Consider the following 16925-nt stretch of genomic DNA (forward strand, 5'->3'; position numbering starts at 1 on the left):
AGCGCAAGAGGCTACAGTCGATAGAAGCTGATATAGACAAAATTTGGGGCTACATGAGTTGCCAAAGGCCCATGCAGCTGAAGTATAGTCTGGGCCTTTGGGTTTAACCAGAGTGCAATTGGAGACAACCCAAGAAATGATATTATAAAGTGATTACGTCAAGCAATGCGATTTACTTGACTCAAAACTCGTCTCTGTTTCCCTCTCACAACCAATTTTCAAAGCAGAAAAATGGCCTTTTCTCCAAATTGGTGGCGTGCACCAGTCTACTTCACCGTCTCTGTTTTGTTGGCTTTCTTAGCAATCTCCACAGCGCTACGCTCACTGCCCAAAAATGAACCACTACCTACAGAATCGACCACAGCTCCAATCTTTTTGGAAGCCTCTGGCGCATTAAGAAGATCAGGGTTTAACATCATAGCCGCCCTCTTTCAAATCACCCCTGAAATCTTCCTTTCTTCTCCGCACTCAACAATCTTTGCAATCCCGGACTCTTCCATTGCAAACGCCTCACAAACTTCTTGGCTCTTGAAGCATCTTTTTCAGTATCATACCTCTCCTCTTCAGCTTTCCATGAATGATCTCCTGAAGAAGCATCAAGGAAGTTGCTTCCCTACCCTACTTCATCGAAAGAATGTCGCTATAACTAGGGTTGATGCGAAAGAAAGAGTGGTAGAGATCAATCATGTGTTGGTTTCACATCCGGATATCTTTCTTGAAGGGCCCTTAACTATTCATGGTGTTCTTGGTCCATTCACTTCGATCGATCCTCAATATGTTGAGCAGGTTTGGGATCATATTCAATCACCTATATGTGATTCTAATCTTAGCTTGGTTTCGGAGGTTATTGACACCAAGAACGTGGTTGAATGGACACATATTATCCGTTTGCTAAGCTCCAGGGGATTCGTTTCGTTTGCAATTGGCCTGAATTCTGTTCTTGATAGGATTCTTGAAGATAAAATGAACTTGAGTTCTGTTACAGTCTTTGCTCCACCAGACTTTTCGTTTGTAGCATCTCCTTCAGCTTTGCTTGATAAATTAGTGAGGTTTCATATACTACCTCGAAAGTTCACCTACAAGGAACTTGCTTCTTTGCCTGCTAATGCTTCACTAAGTACTTTAATTCCTGATCGTGATCTTGAGATATCTGGGGGCGTCAATGTCACACAAGAATTGATCATTAATGGAGCTAAGATTGTTACACCAAATATCTTTCTATCCAAGAAGTTTGTGGTCCATGAAATTTCCCATGTTTTCCAACTGGCTGAGCTTCCTAAGACCTCTAGCTGAGTGCAGTTCCATAGACAAGAGGATCGACGCTTGTTAGTCCATACCAAGGGGCAGAGCTGATTTTCCCTTGTGTCTTTAAAGCTCCAGATGTATAACCCATAGATAGCTTGGTATTCCTCGTACTCATGTGGGTAAATTTTGTTATCTGACCGAGTGCCTTACTTTAACTCTTTGATTTTTCTTGAAGAAGTTGTAGATCTTTATATGCAAACAGGGTTTTTTTTTTTTCTTTTATATATTTTATCTTTGGACAGCAGATTCAAACAGGTTGAAGTCATTATTTCTTATCACGAATGGCTTAATTCAGAAAAAAATCGATGCAAAAAATAAATAATTATGCAAAGCATTGTGAATTTCAGAAGGAGCCGGTAAATCAAAACGATAACGTTGCCAGAGTTCCAGACAAAAAAAAAAGTTTCAGGTCCATCCCCTTCTTAACATCATGATTAATAATTAAATGATTCAAAAAAAAATTATATGATGAAAGGGTAAAGATCTTGAGTTGGAAACTTGGGAAGTTGAAATAATCATAAGGGTCTCCTTTCTATCAAAGAAGAATTTTAAGTAGTACATCACATATAAAGCCTGCCTGCCTCCCTATAAGATGATGACAATAGTGATAATAATAGTTGGATCAGGATCTCCGCGCTATCTGTTCAAACAATAGTGATAATAAGAGTTGTTGTATTATGAGCTTCCCAAATTTGTCGTTGTCAATTTCCTGCAGCAAAGATAAATAGCGCCGTGTTAACCTTGTTCTGCAATCTCTCGAAGTTATCGCTTGGAAATTGCATCGACTCCTTGAGGTCATTTTTTTTTTCTTCCCCTTCTTTATTCTCTTGCATATAAACTTGATTTGGGGCCTGCACTGCCTGGCATAATATTGCAATTGCTTCACTGAATTATGTATATGTCAGTATGTGTGTCTATCATAGAGTAAAAGTAGAAGGCAAGTATTTATGTATATATAGTTTTCTGTTTTTATAATTTGTTTTGACTCATTACGGCAATGTCCATTGCAGATTTTATCAACGATAGGTTCTGCTGGTCGCCTTCCATTTTCATTTGTGAATCTCAGGATATTGTAACTCCAAATTGTTGATGTGAGCCTTGCTTTGAAGACCAAGCAAAATTAAGCACTTAGTGAAGGACCGTACTTTTGATGTTATGTATGACAGATTGCTTGTATTAGAGAAAAATGTCAGCAATGGCATGATTAGGTTTAATGTTAGCTGCTTTGTTCAAACTCAAGTCAATTATTGTACGTTCATACATAAGTTAAAAATGAATAAAGAAAGGTTGGGGTTTGCCATTCAATTTCAGTTCATCTTTTTTATTTCCTCTCGTTTTTCACTTATGTTTCATCTTTAATGCTCTACATCTACGTAGACCTATCAAAATGGGTCTGACCCATTGAGTTGGTTCTTTTTTATTGAATATGAGGTAAGTTGAGTTTAAAAATTTAGGCTTATATTAGAATAGGGTCTAAATAGGCCAGCCCATCAGATCAGTGGGCTAGGGTGGGCCAATTCCGTGAGTTAAAAAAATTTAATAATTTTATATATTTAACTATAAAAAATTAATAATTTAGTTACTAATGGTATTGCTTATTTGATATATTTTAATGTCTTTAATTTTTACTTGTCAATTTAATAATTTTAATTTAGATTAAAACTTATTATCTCTTTTTCATTTATGACAATGAATATTAGATGATAAATTGATAATTATTCAGACCTTGAGACATTATTACTGTTTAAACAACATTTAAATGTTTTGCTTAAGGATGAGGACTAAGAAGGATATAAATGAGTTTTGAAATTTCTATTATTTGGTTATATACTTATGTTTATGGGATGGTAGTTTGTGTTAAAGATTTAAATTTTATTTATGTAATTTATTTGTTTGTAACATGTTTTTATTATTCAATTTATGAATTAAATCACAGAATAATTTTATTGATAGAAAATTTATTAGATAAAATTATAAAAATGATTTTTTTTTTTGAAAAAAGAAATGGGTTGGTCCAACCCTACCCATGGGCTAGCGAGGAGTTGGATGGGTTGAGGTTTTGATACCCATGTAAAAAGTGGACTGACTCAACCCAACCCATATTTTCTCAACCCGTAAGGGCTTAAGTCGGGCTAGCCCATATTGACACCTCTATATCTAAGTTTTATACTATTAATGCTTTAAAAACCAACATGACATCACACTTTACATAATCTTAAAGGCCTATTAACAAGTTTTAAATGCCTTCACTTAGAAAAGAAAGATCACCCTCCTTCAACGTTGCATGGATTTGATCAGTTCTTTAAACCTTTCACCACTAGTCTTCAATGGTGAGAACTTTATTGTTTGAAGTATCAAAATGAAGGCCTTCCTTAGAGCAATTGACCTCTGGGAGGTAGTTGAACAAGGTGAAGACCTTCTTAAGCTAAGAGTTAATCCTACAATAGTTCAAATGAAGCAACATAGTGAAAAGGTGGTTAAAAGATACAAGGCACTATCTTATTTGCACAATGCAGTAAGAGATATTATCTTCACAAGGATCATGGCTTGTGAAACAACCAAAGAAGCTTGGGCTAAGCTGAAAGAAGAGTTTCAAGGGTCAGATTGAACTAGGAGAATGGAGGTTTTGAACATGATAAGACAGTTTAAAGTGCTCAAGATGAAAGAGAATGAGGTTGTGAATGAATATATGGATAAACTCATGAAGATAGTAAACCAAGTGAGGCTACTTGGGGTAGTGTTTATTGATAAAAGAATAGTTGAAAAGGTTTTAGTAAGCATACCAAAGAGTTTAAGGCCAAGATCTCAACTCTTGAAGAGTCAAAGGACCTTTCCATGATGTCCTTTGCAAAAGCTAGTCAATGCACTTTAAGCCTCAAAGCAAATAAGGTAGATTAGGTTTGATAATCATATTGAAACTGCATTGCAAGCCAAGTTCAAGGACAAGAGTGTCTTTCACAATAGCAACAAAAGGCTTACTAGTGATAAAAAGGACAAAGAGGGGAAAACAACTACAAACGTGAAGCAACAAGTATACAACTTGTTCTCTTTGTAAGAAAACCAACCATTTTGAAAACTTTTGTTAGTTTAGGCTTAATGTGAAATGCAAAAATTGTAATCAGCTTGGTCATGTAGAGAAGGTTTGCAAAAACAAGGCCACTTAGCAACATTAGCAAGCTCAAGTAACAGAAAAAGTTGAGACAATAGAAAATCTATTGTTCATGGCACCTAAAGGTAATTTGTTTGGGAAAGTTAGGGCAAACTTGATTAATTGACAGTGGCTATTCAAGTTACCTTACACCAAATTCATCATTGTTCACCTTAATTGGCCAAAATCAGTATCCAAGAATAGAAATTAGGAATGGTGACTACTTGGAGGCTATTGGCAAAGTTACGTGTTAGCCTTGAGTTATATCATGTTTTAATTTGATAAAAATCATATGTTTTCTTGAACTTAATGTCAAGCATTTGAAATTGTCTCAAATACATTTTTAATCCCTTAAGGTTACATATTTGTTTAGAAAGCCATGCATCTTTGAAAAACACCTTGTAAGTTTCAAACAATACGTTTTCAACTAAAAAAATCAAGAGCAAACATGCCTTGAAATGTTTATTTGAATATAGGTGCAAGGTAAAGTGGTAGTAGCTAGAGAGAAATACTGAAAAGCTAAGGAAACGTCAAGACACAAGCTAAGAGTAAATCTTAGAGAAGCTCAAGTTGATCTGAAGGTTGAAAGAGTGGAAAACATGAAGATTGCGCGAGCATAGTCAACTACAAAGGAAGCATAGTCGACCCTGATACGTCAAAAATGAGAAAAGTCCAGATTACACAGCCATAGTCGACTATAGAGGAGGTATAGTCAACCCTGACAGGTCAAAGGCCAAAAAAAGTCAACTTTAAACAAATATAGTCAACTATAAGAAATGCATAATTGACTATAAAAAGCTAGGTTTGAAAAATACACGTTCTTTAGAAGTTGATTGACTATAGAAAGATTATATTCGACTATAAAAGCCCTAATTGAGAAATTTGAAGTACATAGTCAACCCTAGGAGCGTTGTAGTCGACTTTTAAGCTTCAACAATGGTCAGATTTGATTCAAACTTGTGTCTAACGGCTTTAACCCTTGCCCCAGGTATAAATATATGCATTTGAGCCATTTTGAAGTAGAGAAAACCTGAACAAAAGCTTTAAACCCTAGATATACTACTCACAATCTCATCTTCACTTTCTAACATCTTTTTAATCTTCCAATAAGTTTTCAAAGTTGAATCCTTACTTCAATCAAGCTGAAATTTCTTCTCTTACTACACCAAACTAAAATCTTTAACGTCCAGCCTTTGTCAGGTAAATCTTTGCTATTGCTCATTTGTACACACATCTTGTAAAGGTTATACCTTAACGTTGAAAAGTATCTTGTAAGGGTTATCGCTTCCCTTTTAAAAAGCAAGAATCATTTATAGATTGTGTGGGTTACCTCTTCATCTCTTGAAAAAGTAAGAATCCCTTTGTGGATTGTGTAAAGGTTATCGCTTGATCTCGTAAAAAGTCATTCTAAGGGTTGCCACTTGATCCCGTGAAAAAGCAAGAATCTCTTTGTGGATTATGTCGGGCTTATTGCTTCCTAATAATAAGCAAGAATCCTTGATAGTGGATTGAAATTCCTTGGTTACTAAGGGAGTGGATGTAGGCATCGAAAAAACCAAATCACTATAAATCGTTTATGTCTCTTTTTAGTTTCTACATTATATTTATGGTTTATACTTGCCTTAGGAAAATATATTTATATTGATTTATTGTTTTTCTCTTAGGAAAATATTTTTCCATTACCTTTCAGAGCTAACATTTATTCCAAGAAAAATATTTTATCTTGATTCATTATTTTTATATTTAGGGATTTATTGTTGAAAATTTGTTTTTGATATTAGAAAAAAATTTTAAGTAAAAAAGGTTGATTTTTTATACTTAGATTTTTAAAAAAAATTTTTAATATATCAATTCACCCCCTACTTAATATAGTGTTCATTGAGACTTCTACACTAACATTACTATAGCAATTTCTATACCAAATGGAACCAAGTATGTTCCCAATGTGTTTTTAATGCCTCAAGCTTGTTAGAATTTGCTTAGTGTTGTTCAAATGCTAATCAATGATTATACCTTATTGTTTAAAAACCAAGCATGCACTATAATTGAGCTTTTAGATAGTGTACTTATGGCTGTTCAAATGAAAAATAGGTGTTTTACATTAGATTGACATCATTTAAACTTGAATGCAGTTGAAAAAGTTGATTAAGATGTTATTGAGTTATGGCATATGAGATTAAGGCATTGCAATTATGCAAGAATGAAACTGTCGAATTTTGAGAATTTAGTGACAAATATGCCCTTTATGCATACTTATTCTAATATCTATGAAGTTTGTCAATTAGGAAAGAAAATAAGGTTGTCATTTCCTTTGAAAAGTACTAGAAGAGCCTTGGAAAAGCTTGAATTGATCCATTTTAATGCATGATGGCAATTGAGTGTTGAATCACTCAATAGCAGTTAGTACTTTTTATTGTTTGTTGATGACTATTCTAGGATGACCTAGATCCACTTTCTCAAGTACAAATTTGAGATATTTAGTATGTTAAAAAAGTTCAAGGCCTATGTTTAGCTTGAATTAGTTTGCAAGTTAAAAAGCTTGAGAATTATTTGAGTTTGTATCAATCAAGTTTCAAGAATTCCTAGCTACTGCAGGAATTAGGCACCTATTTACGATATTCTATTCTCTTCAATAAAATGGAATATGTGAAAGGAAGAACAAGATATTGTTCAACATTGCTTTGTGCTTGTTATTTGAAAAATCAATGCCTAAGCTTTTCTAGGCAAAAGTAGCTAACAAAGTTGTTTATTTGCAAAACATACTACCAACAAGAGCATTAGAGAGAATGACACCTCATGAAGCTTGGCATAAGGTTAAATCTATAGTTAAACATCTTAGAATCTTTGACTAGATATGTTATTTGCATGTTACAAAGGCAAAAAGGTCCAAGTTAGACCCAAAGGCAAAATTGGGAGTGCTTATGGGTTACGGTTTGCAAGGTAAGAGATATAAGGTGTTCAATTTAAGTTCCAAGAAAGTTTAGGTTGCAAGAAAGATCAAGTTTGATGAGAATGCACAGTGGAATTAGGAATCAAAAGTGATTGAGGCTTTAGATGACAAGTTGCTTGGTTTAAGGTCGTTACCAAAAGTTGTTCAAGAGCCTAATGAAAATCTTGATGACACTGAATTTGTTGTCAAGGGCACCAAGATCTTAGAAAGCATCTATGATAAATGCAATATGGCCATTGCAAACCTTACAAACTATGCAGAAGCTAAGAACTTAGCTTACTGGCAAGTTGCAATGAAGAAGGAGCTAAGTATGATTCACAAGAACCAAACCTGGTCCCTAGTTGACAAAACAGATACTATGTGGTTCTACCAACTAACAAGTTTGGATCTGAATCTTTTAATGACAAGCTACCATGTGGAGAGAGAGTTGAGCTTGGCCCTTAGTGGGAGACCTAAGTATTTTGTGAAATGGTTTCCTATTTTGCACTTCATGATGATGGCCTAGTTTTCAATGAGTTGTTCTTCAATGTTTGGACCCGTTAGAGAACTCTTGAGAAAATTGATCTTTAACTTAAAGATTGCTTGAAATCCCTTTAGAATTTTCTTCATGTTAATAATCTGTTGGAGGGTAAACTTGTAGAAAATAATTGTGTTATCTGTGAATTAGAGATGGGAAATCGATAATTAGTTACTACCTATGGAGAAGCTTGAAAAAGTTCAATGGTATTGGCTTTGTGGAATAGGATGCTTAGATATTCTACAATGATGTTGAATAGGAAAGTGGCATTAGACAACCTTAACTAAGTCATCTTTTCATTGTGAATTGTGAAGTTAGGGCTTCATTAATAAGAATCGTGATAGTAGCAACCGCAATTCAGCGATAGATCCAACCTCGTGATATAAATACTAAATCCCATGAGTTGCATGATGAAACCTAGATAATGACAATTAATGTTGTCAAAAACATTTTCAAAGTCATATTTGAGAATCAAACCACTTGAGGAATTCTTCCTTAAATAGGCAATGTTAAATCGTTAGCAATCAAAGAATAGTCAAGGATTTGCTTACCTTTGATGAAGGTGAATTGGTTGTGACCTATGACCGAGCCAATCACTCTTAGCAAGGATTTTGTATGTGCTTCCTATGAGATTGATAGGCTTTGAATGGGTGAGCGGGATGACCTAATACATTTTGGAATTTAAGCTAGGAAGGAAGTATTGATGATCTTGTTGAAAGTGCTTGTGGAGAAAAAATTACTCACGAAGTTAAGAATGTCGTTTTTGAGGAAATGTGAATGTTTATTGAAAAAGTCCATATTAAAACCACCTGACCTCAAGGCTTTGTTTCCGTCGTAGTCATTGATGACAACTCGAATTTCCTCCTTTGTGAATGAAGAACCAAGAAATTTGCTTTGATCATAAATGATCATATCTTAAATGGGAAGTTGAATTTTTGAAATTTCATCGCTGAGGCATCTATCTACAATAGTGTGTAGTTAAAATTTGGGGGCAAAATTTATTTTTATAATAACATTTTATCTCCATGAATCGGTTAGATTACTTTAATTGCTCTGAATCGTATTTTCTTATGTTAGCAAAACATTTTGTTTGAAAAGACTTGGGTTGGATTCAGCTATAATGTTACCAATGTTGCATTTATATATCCCCAGTTATCAATATGATCATCAATTACATTCAAATGTTGACTTTGACTTCAATTTTTCTCCTTATTTAAAGCATTTAAATTAAATTCAAAGTAATCCTTTAAGCAATTTCGATGAGAATGGACAAAGATTAAACCGCACCGTAACACTAAGATGTGGCGAAATAAATTTCTTTTTCTTTTTTATTTTGATATTAGAGATTCGAAACAAACTCAAACGCTCTTCTCGTTCTAACCTCACTTCACTCTTTTGAAAAGTTCAAACCCTAACCTCACCATTTCTCAACACACAGATTTCAGTAAAAGAAAAAGATTTTGGCAAAAGGAGAAGAATAGAAAAAAAAAGAAAAAAAGCAAATACCAATGTTTCAATGGAAACAAGATCTGCAAAGCGAAAGAAGTTTTGGTTTGAAGGCGATAATGGGATTGACAGGATCAGTGATCTCCCTGATGTTGTTCTCCATCAGATTCTTTTCTTTCTTCCTATCAAAACCATAGCACAAACCAGTGTCTTATCAAAAAGATGGAGATCATTATGGTCTTCTTTCCCTGACCTTGACTTCACGTCCATTGACCCAACTGGAGTTTCTTCAACAAATATCAAGCCAAGTAATGAGAAAAGATCATCGTTGCATTCTTTGTCTGCTAAACGAATGGACTTCATTAGCCAGGTATTAGCTCTCCGCGACAAGCATTCCGATCTAAGGATCCTTCGTTTCCGTGCTCCTTTGAGTTTTTCACGTTTAAATGGCTTGATCCGTCGTGCCATAAGGCAAAATGTGCAGGAATTAGACGTTGAGGTGGCTACGGATGATTATTTTAATTTTCCCCGAAGTGTTATTACAAGTGAATCATTGCGGGTTTTCAAGTTGAGATCTCGTTATCCTGGTTTCAGGTTACCTCCTCCACCGATTATGAAAGGTGGTTTCCGCTCACTCCAAACCTTATCTCTCTCCCTTGTCATTTTATACAGCCAGCCCTCGCTTTCGGATTTGTTTACGGATTCGTCATTCCCTCGCCTCAAGAAATTGAATCTCGATGCTTGTTTTGGGTTGAAACATCTTAAGGTTAGTTGCTTGCTGCTCGAAGATTTGACCCTGGAAAATTGTTTCCAGTTACATGCCTTGGATGTTTCCGGAGCCAAATTAAAGAGATTGCGAGTTGCAAGCTGTTTTGATGCTTATTGTGATAAGAGTTGGGTGAAGATTAATGCTCCAAGCCTCAGAAATATGGTTTGGGAATATAATGCCATCACGGAAACTAGGTCTTTAGAGAATTTGACTTCGGTGCATGAAGTCTCCATTGGTTTCTTTCTACTTCATGAAGATGTAAGCGTGGCAAAGCTTCAGAGTGTATCTAATCTTTTATCAGGACTGTCGCAGGTCCATTGCCTAACACTTGAAAGCCAATGCGTTGAGGTACTCATTTTTTTTCTTTCTTTTTGCATGGTGACGCCACGAGTAGTTAATGGAATTTATTACTCTGTTCATCCAATAAATAATGTTTAGTTATATCTCGTTATTGAAATGTTTGGGAATATAATTCCCCAATTGACCTCCCATGAGCAATATTGGAAGTGAATTTTGGGTTTAGTTTCACTAGATAATTGGATAATAGCAAACATTTTCTCCTAAGATTATAATGGTGATGACAAATCTTCCTCTAAAATGTTAACTATTGAGCTGATTATGCATCCATTTAACATGAAATGTTTTTTGGAACAACGATTATTTGCAATATTATATTTACCTAAAAGCAGTCCACGAACCCTTCTAAAATCACTAGTGAAAATTTGTCCTTCCTTTTGTTTTGTTTTGTTTTTGGTTGAGTACAAGTTTCCTTTGTTTAACCTTCAACACTCTGCCTTCATATTTTTTCTCTCGGTGTGTAAACCATGACCTCGAGCTTGTCAATTTAGCAGATCTTATCAAGCAAGAACTATATATCAAATGTAATGCATCCATTCAACAATCTCAAATCTCTGGAGTTGCACACTGGCTTCAACAAACATAACGTCCCCGGATTGGCTTATCTATTCAAGAGCTCTCCCACATTACACACCCTAATTCTCAGGATCGTCAATGATTACAAGATTGAAAGAAGAGTAAGTGCCATTAAATTACTTTCACCTTTTTTTTCATTTATGTTATATATAAGCTGAATAATTCATGTTAATTAATTAATTTGCCTGGTTATTTCACCTTTTTTATTTCTTTTGACTTATTTTCAGAAATGGAATAAGGACTTATGGGACATGCCTACCTCAGAGGAAGAACAATTTTGGGAATCTCAAACCCAGACATTAAAATCCTTCCTAAACCACCTTAGTGTAGTAAAGATACATGGATTCTTAGAATGTGAGAATGAAGTTAGTCTAGCAAAGTTCTTATTGAAGCATGGGAAGGCCTTGCAAGAAATGACTCTTTCCTCAGGACACTGCAACTACAGAGATTCTCTACGAAGACAAAAGATAAGGTCACAGATGATGGGATTTTCCAGGGCCTCTTCTAATGCTAAGATTGCATTTCTCTAATCTTATCGCAAAGCCAAAAGTCCTGAAGTGATGATCATTGTTTTAATCAATCCGGATGCTTGATGTAGATTTGCAGCATCAATAGGCATTAGGAAACTTTATGTAGTGACTTCTGCTAGCTAGCAACCAGTTTTTCCCAGAAATGGCCAGGTTACATCAGCGATGTAGTATGAGACGTGGTACCATATTAGTAATTCGCAAAGCTTCCATGTTTCGCAACTCATCGATAAAGCACATTCAAAGGTTCTGTTTCTATCGCATTGTGTGTACTCCTTAGCAAATTTCTCAGATTCGTGGATTGGATTGCCAAAATTTCATGTCTTTTACGGACAGATGAAAGAAAAGGCTGAAAAACAGATTCCTGACTGATTGTCATGGGACTGAACAACTGCTGTTGAATAATACTCAGTGGAGCTCGCAAGCCTACTTGCATAAAATGTTGTGTAATGCTAGTGCTCAAGAAGACAGCTTTTTCTATTGGACCACAACGGGTGTCAAGAATTAATTTAATTTACAAGTTCACCTGCACAACCATGGTTGACAGTTCTAATTCACAAGGGGCCATGTGGGGCCTTGTTATTTGCTTGGAATCAAGCAATGTGGTTGTAATGTTAAGCTCTTGTGTGCATATCTGGAACCTGTTTTCATATTCCACACACTGCTGGTAACTCGAGAAACTGACATGTTCCGTATTCAACATCAATTTTTTTTTTCTTGGGCTCATATTCAACATGCAAATTAGACATTTTTTAACCCCACAAAAAAAAAGGCAAATTAATTAGGCTTAATTATGTTCAGAATGCCAGTCTAAGTTATGATATGGTAGTTTTGTAAGGGTTTAACTGGTGTAATTTTGATACTCGATTTCTGAAAAATACATTATTTAGGACACTATTTTATCCATATGTTAGTCTAAGTTGGTTTGGACATAATATATACTTAACTACTTAGTTAATATAAACTAGTTTTTATAAACAAAAAATGAGTTTTTGGACATGCATGCTATGCTCAATTAAGATCTTATGTACTATAATAAGTTTCAGTTGCAATCTTAAGATTTGTTTAATCATTTCTAATCTAAAACTCTAAAAATGTACTTAAAAATTTAGGCTTAATTAAATTAATATGCCATTTTATCATTTAACCTCACTGTTTCTCCTAATTTCTTAAAAAAATTAGGCTTAAAAGAAGTTAAAAGCCCTAAATCTAAATTCTGAGAGGGAAAATTACAATCCAATGGACTTTTTGTAACAGTTTCACCTTTCACTGCAAGGTAATTAGTTGTAAGAACTCATGAAAAGATTCCACCTGGATGTTTATGGACTATATATGGTCTATTGTTACTTTAGAGGGCTTTTTCTCCAGGATTGGGCGAAGAAATACTATATCTACTGTATGATCCTATATCGTAATAGGGTATACAGTATTGCAAAATTCTTTGTATTTTAGGAGGATTTTGCAAAGAGAATTTAGCATTTTAAGAAGCTTCTCTTAAGGTTAAAAAAGCAAGTGAAGGCATAAAATTTGCAGTTTCTCTTACTTTTCTAACCTCAATATAGAAAGACTTGCTGCGTTAAACTGTGCGACAACCGTCTTAATTTTCTTTTGCCAACTTATCTGCAGAACAGCCCATGTTTGAAGACATCGATGGAGGAAAAAAACAAAAGAAAAACGAGCACTACAAAAACTAGACAAAGAAGCAGATTTCCATGAAAGAAGACGTGAAATTGTAAAAGTTCAACCCAGTCACATTAACTTTGAAGTGAAAACGGTCTCTCCCATTTTCAACACAGGAAAGTTGCTCCATCTCCTCCGGGCTGAAGTGCCCCTGAAACTTGCAACATAAAAGCTCCTGTCATTTTCTCACTGCTTGAACTTTGTTCAATTTTGACTGCACCATTGCTTGTGACCCGGAGTCCATCTAGGACATTTTGGACTGAAGTAACTTGAAATGACCCTTGAATTCAGAAGCTCGATTATAGGAACATATTTGACGCACCTTGGTGTCTTGTACTGGTTTATGGATGCACCCTGGCTAAGAGCAAAGTCCATCAGCTTGTCAAATGTCCCATTCTCCACAATCTTTATCTCCAGAGGGCCAATGGACTTGTCCCAAACTCGACCTTGGCGGTACACGCTGTTGAGTGATTCTTCAACTGTGAAGCAACAATCCTCAAAAACTGATGCAGGAATTAAAGTGGCATCATTAACACTGATTTCCCAGTACAGCACATAGTGGCCAGGGATTGCTGATGTGTCTGCATAACTGGTGTATTCTATTAGAGATGCATCAAATGGCAAAAGTTGGTTTGCTGCGTTTTTCACTGCATGTTGCAGTTCCACTTCATCGGTTTTATCAGAATCAATGCTAAGAACAACATTTTTCCTGCATATAAAGTTGAATTGTGGGGCGTTGTTCTTGAATCCAGCTACACGAAGAATGTCCCCAACTCGATATCGATAAAGACCTGCAACATAAAGGCTTTCCCTTTCAGGAAGGAAAATATAAATAAAAACATAATGCATTTTAATCAAAATATCTTCGCGGCCAGAATGGTGGCGGATCATCATTTGAGAGATGAATCAAATGACCAGATTGGTGAGAATAGAGTACTAGCTACTAGAATTTCTGCTTGATTTTCTTTACCTGCATATGTAGTGACAACAAGCTCGTAGTCTTGTCCCAGTTTGACACTGACAAGATCGACCAATTCTTGTTTTTCTTTGTCATTCAGAGATGCGGGTTCAGAGTTGGAACCAGTTAACCCTTTTTGCCCGTTCACTGGCAAGAACTCAAAATAAGCCATGGTGGGAATAAGGGTGTAGGATACCTCACTAGGCTTGCATAAAGGGTTGAGATTAATTCCGAAATAACACTCGGAAGAAGCATACATGGTGCACACCAGCGGGAGGCCATTGCTATAATAATCTAGTGTAGGAATGTACTGAGACATGGTTCCAGTAACAATAACATCTATATATTTAGTGTTTGGCCACAGCCTAGTTATGATCCCTTTCCATGACCCTTTGCTACATTCTGCCTCAATAAAATCAGCAAGCTTGGAGTTTGGTTTGAGGATTTTCAAGACAGCTTCTCTTACAGATGCATCAGTGATTTTAGAGTGTATATTTCCTGACCGAATATCTCTACAAAGAAGACTCCAATGTTTTTCAAGGAACTGGATTGCTCGAATGAAACCTGAAGCAAAAACTGCACCAACGCGAAGAACTTCTTTGTTTTGGCAAAGGCCACAGAGCAACTGAGCGTACATGCTCTGGTAAGAATTTACGCAGAGAATTGTTTCATTTGGGCTTGTATAGTTGGTGTAGGGATCATAAGGCCTGTCCTTAAAATGTAAGCTTTTGTAGTAGCTGGTTAAGACAGGACGAGCCACGAGTCCTCCCGGGGTCTTAGCTTCTGATTTTATAAACAAAAAGTACATCCCCTTCCCTTTGTCCAAACCTGGAACAAATTGGTTCATTACAGGCATCAGCAGGCTATAAAGCAGCGATCTCCTGTCCAGCTCCTCTTCTATCGTTGGCATCAACTTCCTCTCTCCAGCAGATGTACCAGAGCTACACATTAAACAATCCCATGCAACATGATCATCTCCAAAAAACAGAGATAATTTGAAGAAAAAACAATGAAATTACCTCCTTACACACACACACACACACACACACACACACACACATCATGGACTCACCTTGTCAAGAACTCTGATATGGGTTGGGAGCAGAGAATTGGTGAGGTATCACCATTCGCAATACGCTCAATATCTGGCTTTAAATCTTCGTAAGAGACAACGGGTATCACCTTCTTGAATGTTTCTCTATCTGTACAGCCATTGAGGCCATTTCTTTGCAAGTACTCGGCATTGGCGCTACGAGAGAGAATTTCAGATAGAACTCGCTTTTGCACTTCATCAGCATCCCTAGTAACATCTTCAATAAACTTCAATGCCTTGTTATTATTTTCCACGATGATGCCACCAACCCCATCAATGCAATCCGCATATTGGGATAAGATTTTGGGAGCTTCTGGCATGGCTTTGACAGAGAAGAAAGTAATAGTAATATTGGTAAGACTTCAGAAGGGGAATGATGAAGAACAATAATACCAATATTGAAATTCTAATTTTGTGTAGCAAATGAAGTGAAATGGAGGAGATATATATAGGGCAAAAAGAAGATAGGTGCAACCCACCTATGCAAACAAAAAGTTTGAATCGAACACGAAGGCACTTAACAAAAAAAAGGGGGGGGGGGGGCAAAATCGTGAATGAATAGTAATTATTTTTTAATAATACAAAAATCAAATTTGACTTTTCTACGTTACCAAGGAATATTTTAGGCGTGGGAAAGCTAATCTTGTATTATTACTCAATTATGTGCCTAGGACTACCAGGAAACAGTATGGAAGGGTTCTGCTTTCAATGATGGGAAACCGTGAAAGGAGGTGATAGGACGGGCAATCTTCGGTAAACTCGTTGTTTCAAGTACAAAATTTGGGTAGTGGGAAAAGTAAACCGGGTACATGCGTGCATGTACTACGGGTGTTGTTCAAAAAACCAGCAGCGCCCTCCAGCTTCCGCTTCAAGTAATCTTACGGGAATCCCTCCACGCAGACACTTGAATATTAAGTATGTGAAAGGATTTATTATACCCCTTGAAAGATAATCAAAATTTTAACAACACAATAAGCTATATTAATTAAATAATTATACCATTTATTCTTTTTTACTTCACAAACGCGAATCTTGTTACTATCAAATTTTGAATTCAAAATTTTCAAGATGGATGTTCATATTCTAATTGTGAATTTATTCTCTTGGGATAAATCGGTTTCATTTAATAAATACATAATTAATCTAATAACTATGGAACCTATTTGATATTGAATTTTCAAACAAAGTATAATTGAATGTGCGTTTGCTATATAGTCTTTGATAATGCGTATCTTAACTTGATGCTAATGGCAGTTTTAGGTCAATATGGAGTTGCATTTTAGCAAACAATTGAGAATTGACAGAAGAAAGTAAAAAACAAACAAAACAAAAAAGAAAGGGCTGTGGCGTAAAGCTCAAGATGCACAGCTTGGTGTTGAAACATGTGTGGTGGAGTTGCTTGCTGCCTAACTAGCTAGCTGATTATGAGGCTATAACGCGTATGAAAGCAGGAATTTTTTTTTATTTTGAAGGAAAGATATCTTATAACATAATGACCACAAAAGTTTTAATCAAAATGCACCACAAAGTAAGATGTTACGATGCAAACTTTATGGTGATGATTGATGATGATGATCTTAATTAAACAGCCGCCGTCCA

At 35.7% G+C, this 16925-nt stretch overlaps 3 protein-coding genes across 3 annotated transcripts; 2 read left to right on the plus strand and 1 right to left on the minus strand.

Annotated features, from left to right (window-relative positions):
• Positions 201 to 1502, plus strand: LOC18608561 (fasciclin-like arabinogalactan protein 21). Its single transcript, XM_018115168.1, has one exon. The coding sequence runs from the start codon at positions 232 to 234 to the stop codon at positions 1291 to 1293; it is 1062 nt and encodes a 353-aa protein (XP_017970657.1). The 5' UTR covers positions 201 to 231; the 3' UTR covers positions 1294 to 1502.
• On the plus strand, positions 9437 to 11598 carry LOC18608562 (putative F-box/FBD/LRR-repeat protein At4g03220). The gene is made up of 3 exons (XM_007043328.2): positions 9437 to 10483; positions 10987 to 11169; positions 11296 to 11598. Exons 1-3 carry the CDS (start codon positions 9437 to 9439, stop codon positions 11596 to 11598), a joined length of 1533 nt encoding a protein of 510 aa, XP_007043390.2.
• Positions 13168 to 15738, minus strand: LOC18608563 (indole-3-acetic acid-amido synthetase GH3.6). Its single transcript, XM_018114625.1, has 3 exons — positions 15306 to 15738; positions 14246 to 15174; positions 13168 to 14066 (listed from the first exon to the last, which is right to left on the minus strand). Exons 1-3 carry the CDS (start codon positions 15644 to 15646, stop codon positions 13480 to 13482), a joined length of 1857 nt encoding a protein of 618 aa, XP_017970114.1. The 5' UTR covers positions 15647 to 15738; the 3' UTR covers positions 13168 to 13479.

Source organism: Theobroma cacao, chromosome 2 (assembly GCF_000208745.1).
Source record: "Theobroma cacao cultivar B97-61/B2 chromosome 2, Criollo_cocoa_genome_V2, whole genome shotgun sequence".
Classification (NCBI taxonomy): domain Eukaryota; kingdom Viridiplantae; phylum Streptophyta; class Magnoliopsida; order Malvales; family Malvaceae; genus Theobroma; species Theobroma cacao.

Bases quoted from the DNA above. Each gene is read 5' to 3' on its own strand.
- LOC18608561 (XM_018115168.1), top strand. From the start codon at position 232: ATGGCCTTTTCTCCAAATTGGTGGCGTGCACCAGTCTACTTCACCGTC.
- LOC18608562 (XM_007043328.2), top strand. From the start codon at position 9,437: ATGGAAACAAGATCTGCAAAGCGAAAGAAGTTTTGGTTTGAAGGCGAT. The intron at 10,484-10,986 runs GTACTCATTTTT...TCAATTTAGCAG, and splicing joins TTGAAAGCCAATGCGTTGAG to ATCTTATCAAGCAAGAACTA. The intron at 11,170-11,295 runs GTAAGTGCCATT...ACTTATTTTCAG, and splicing joins ATTACAAGATTGAAAGAAGA to AAATGGAATAAGGACTTATG.
- LOC18608563 (XM_018114625.1), bottom strand. From the start codon at position 15,646: ATGCCAGAAGCTCCCAAAATCTTATCCCAATATGCGGATTGCATTGAT. The intron at 15,175-15,305 runs GTGAGTCCATGA...TTTAATGTGTAG, and splicing joins ATATCAGAGTTCTTGACAAG to CTCTGGTACATCTGCTGGAG. The intron at 14,067-14,245 runs GTAAAGAAAATC...TTTATGTTGCAG, and splicing joins TGTTGTCACTACATATGCAG to GTCTTTATCGATATCGAGTT.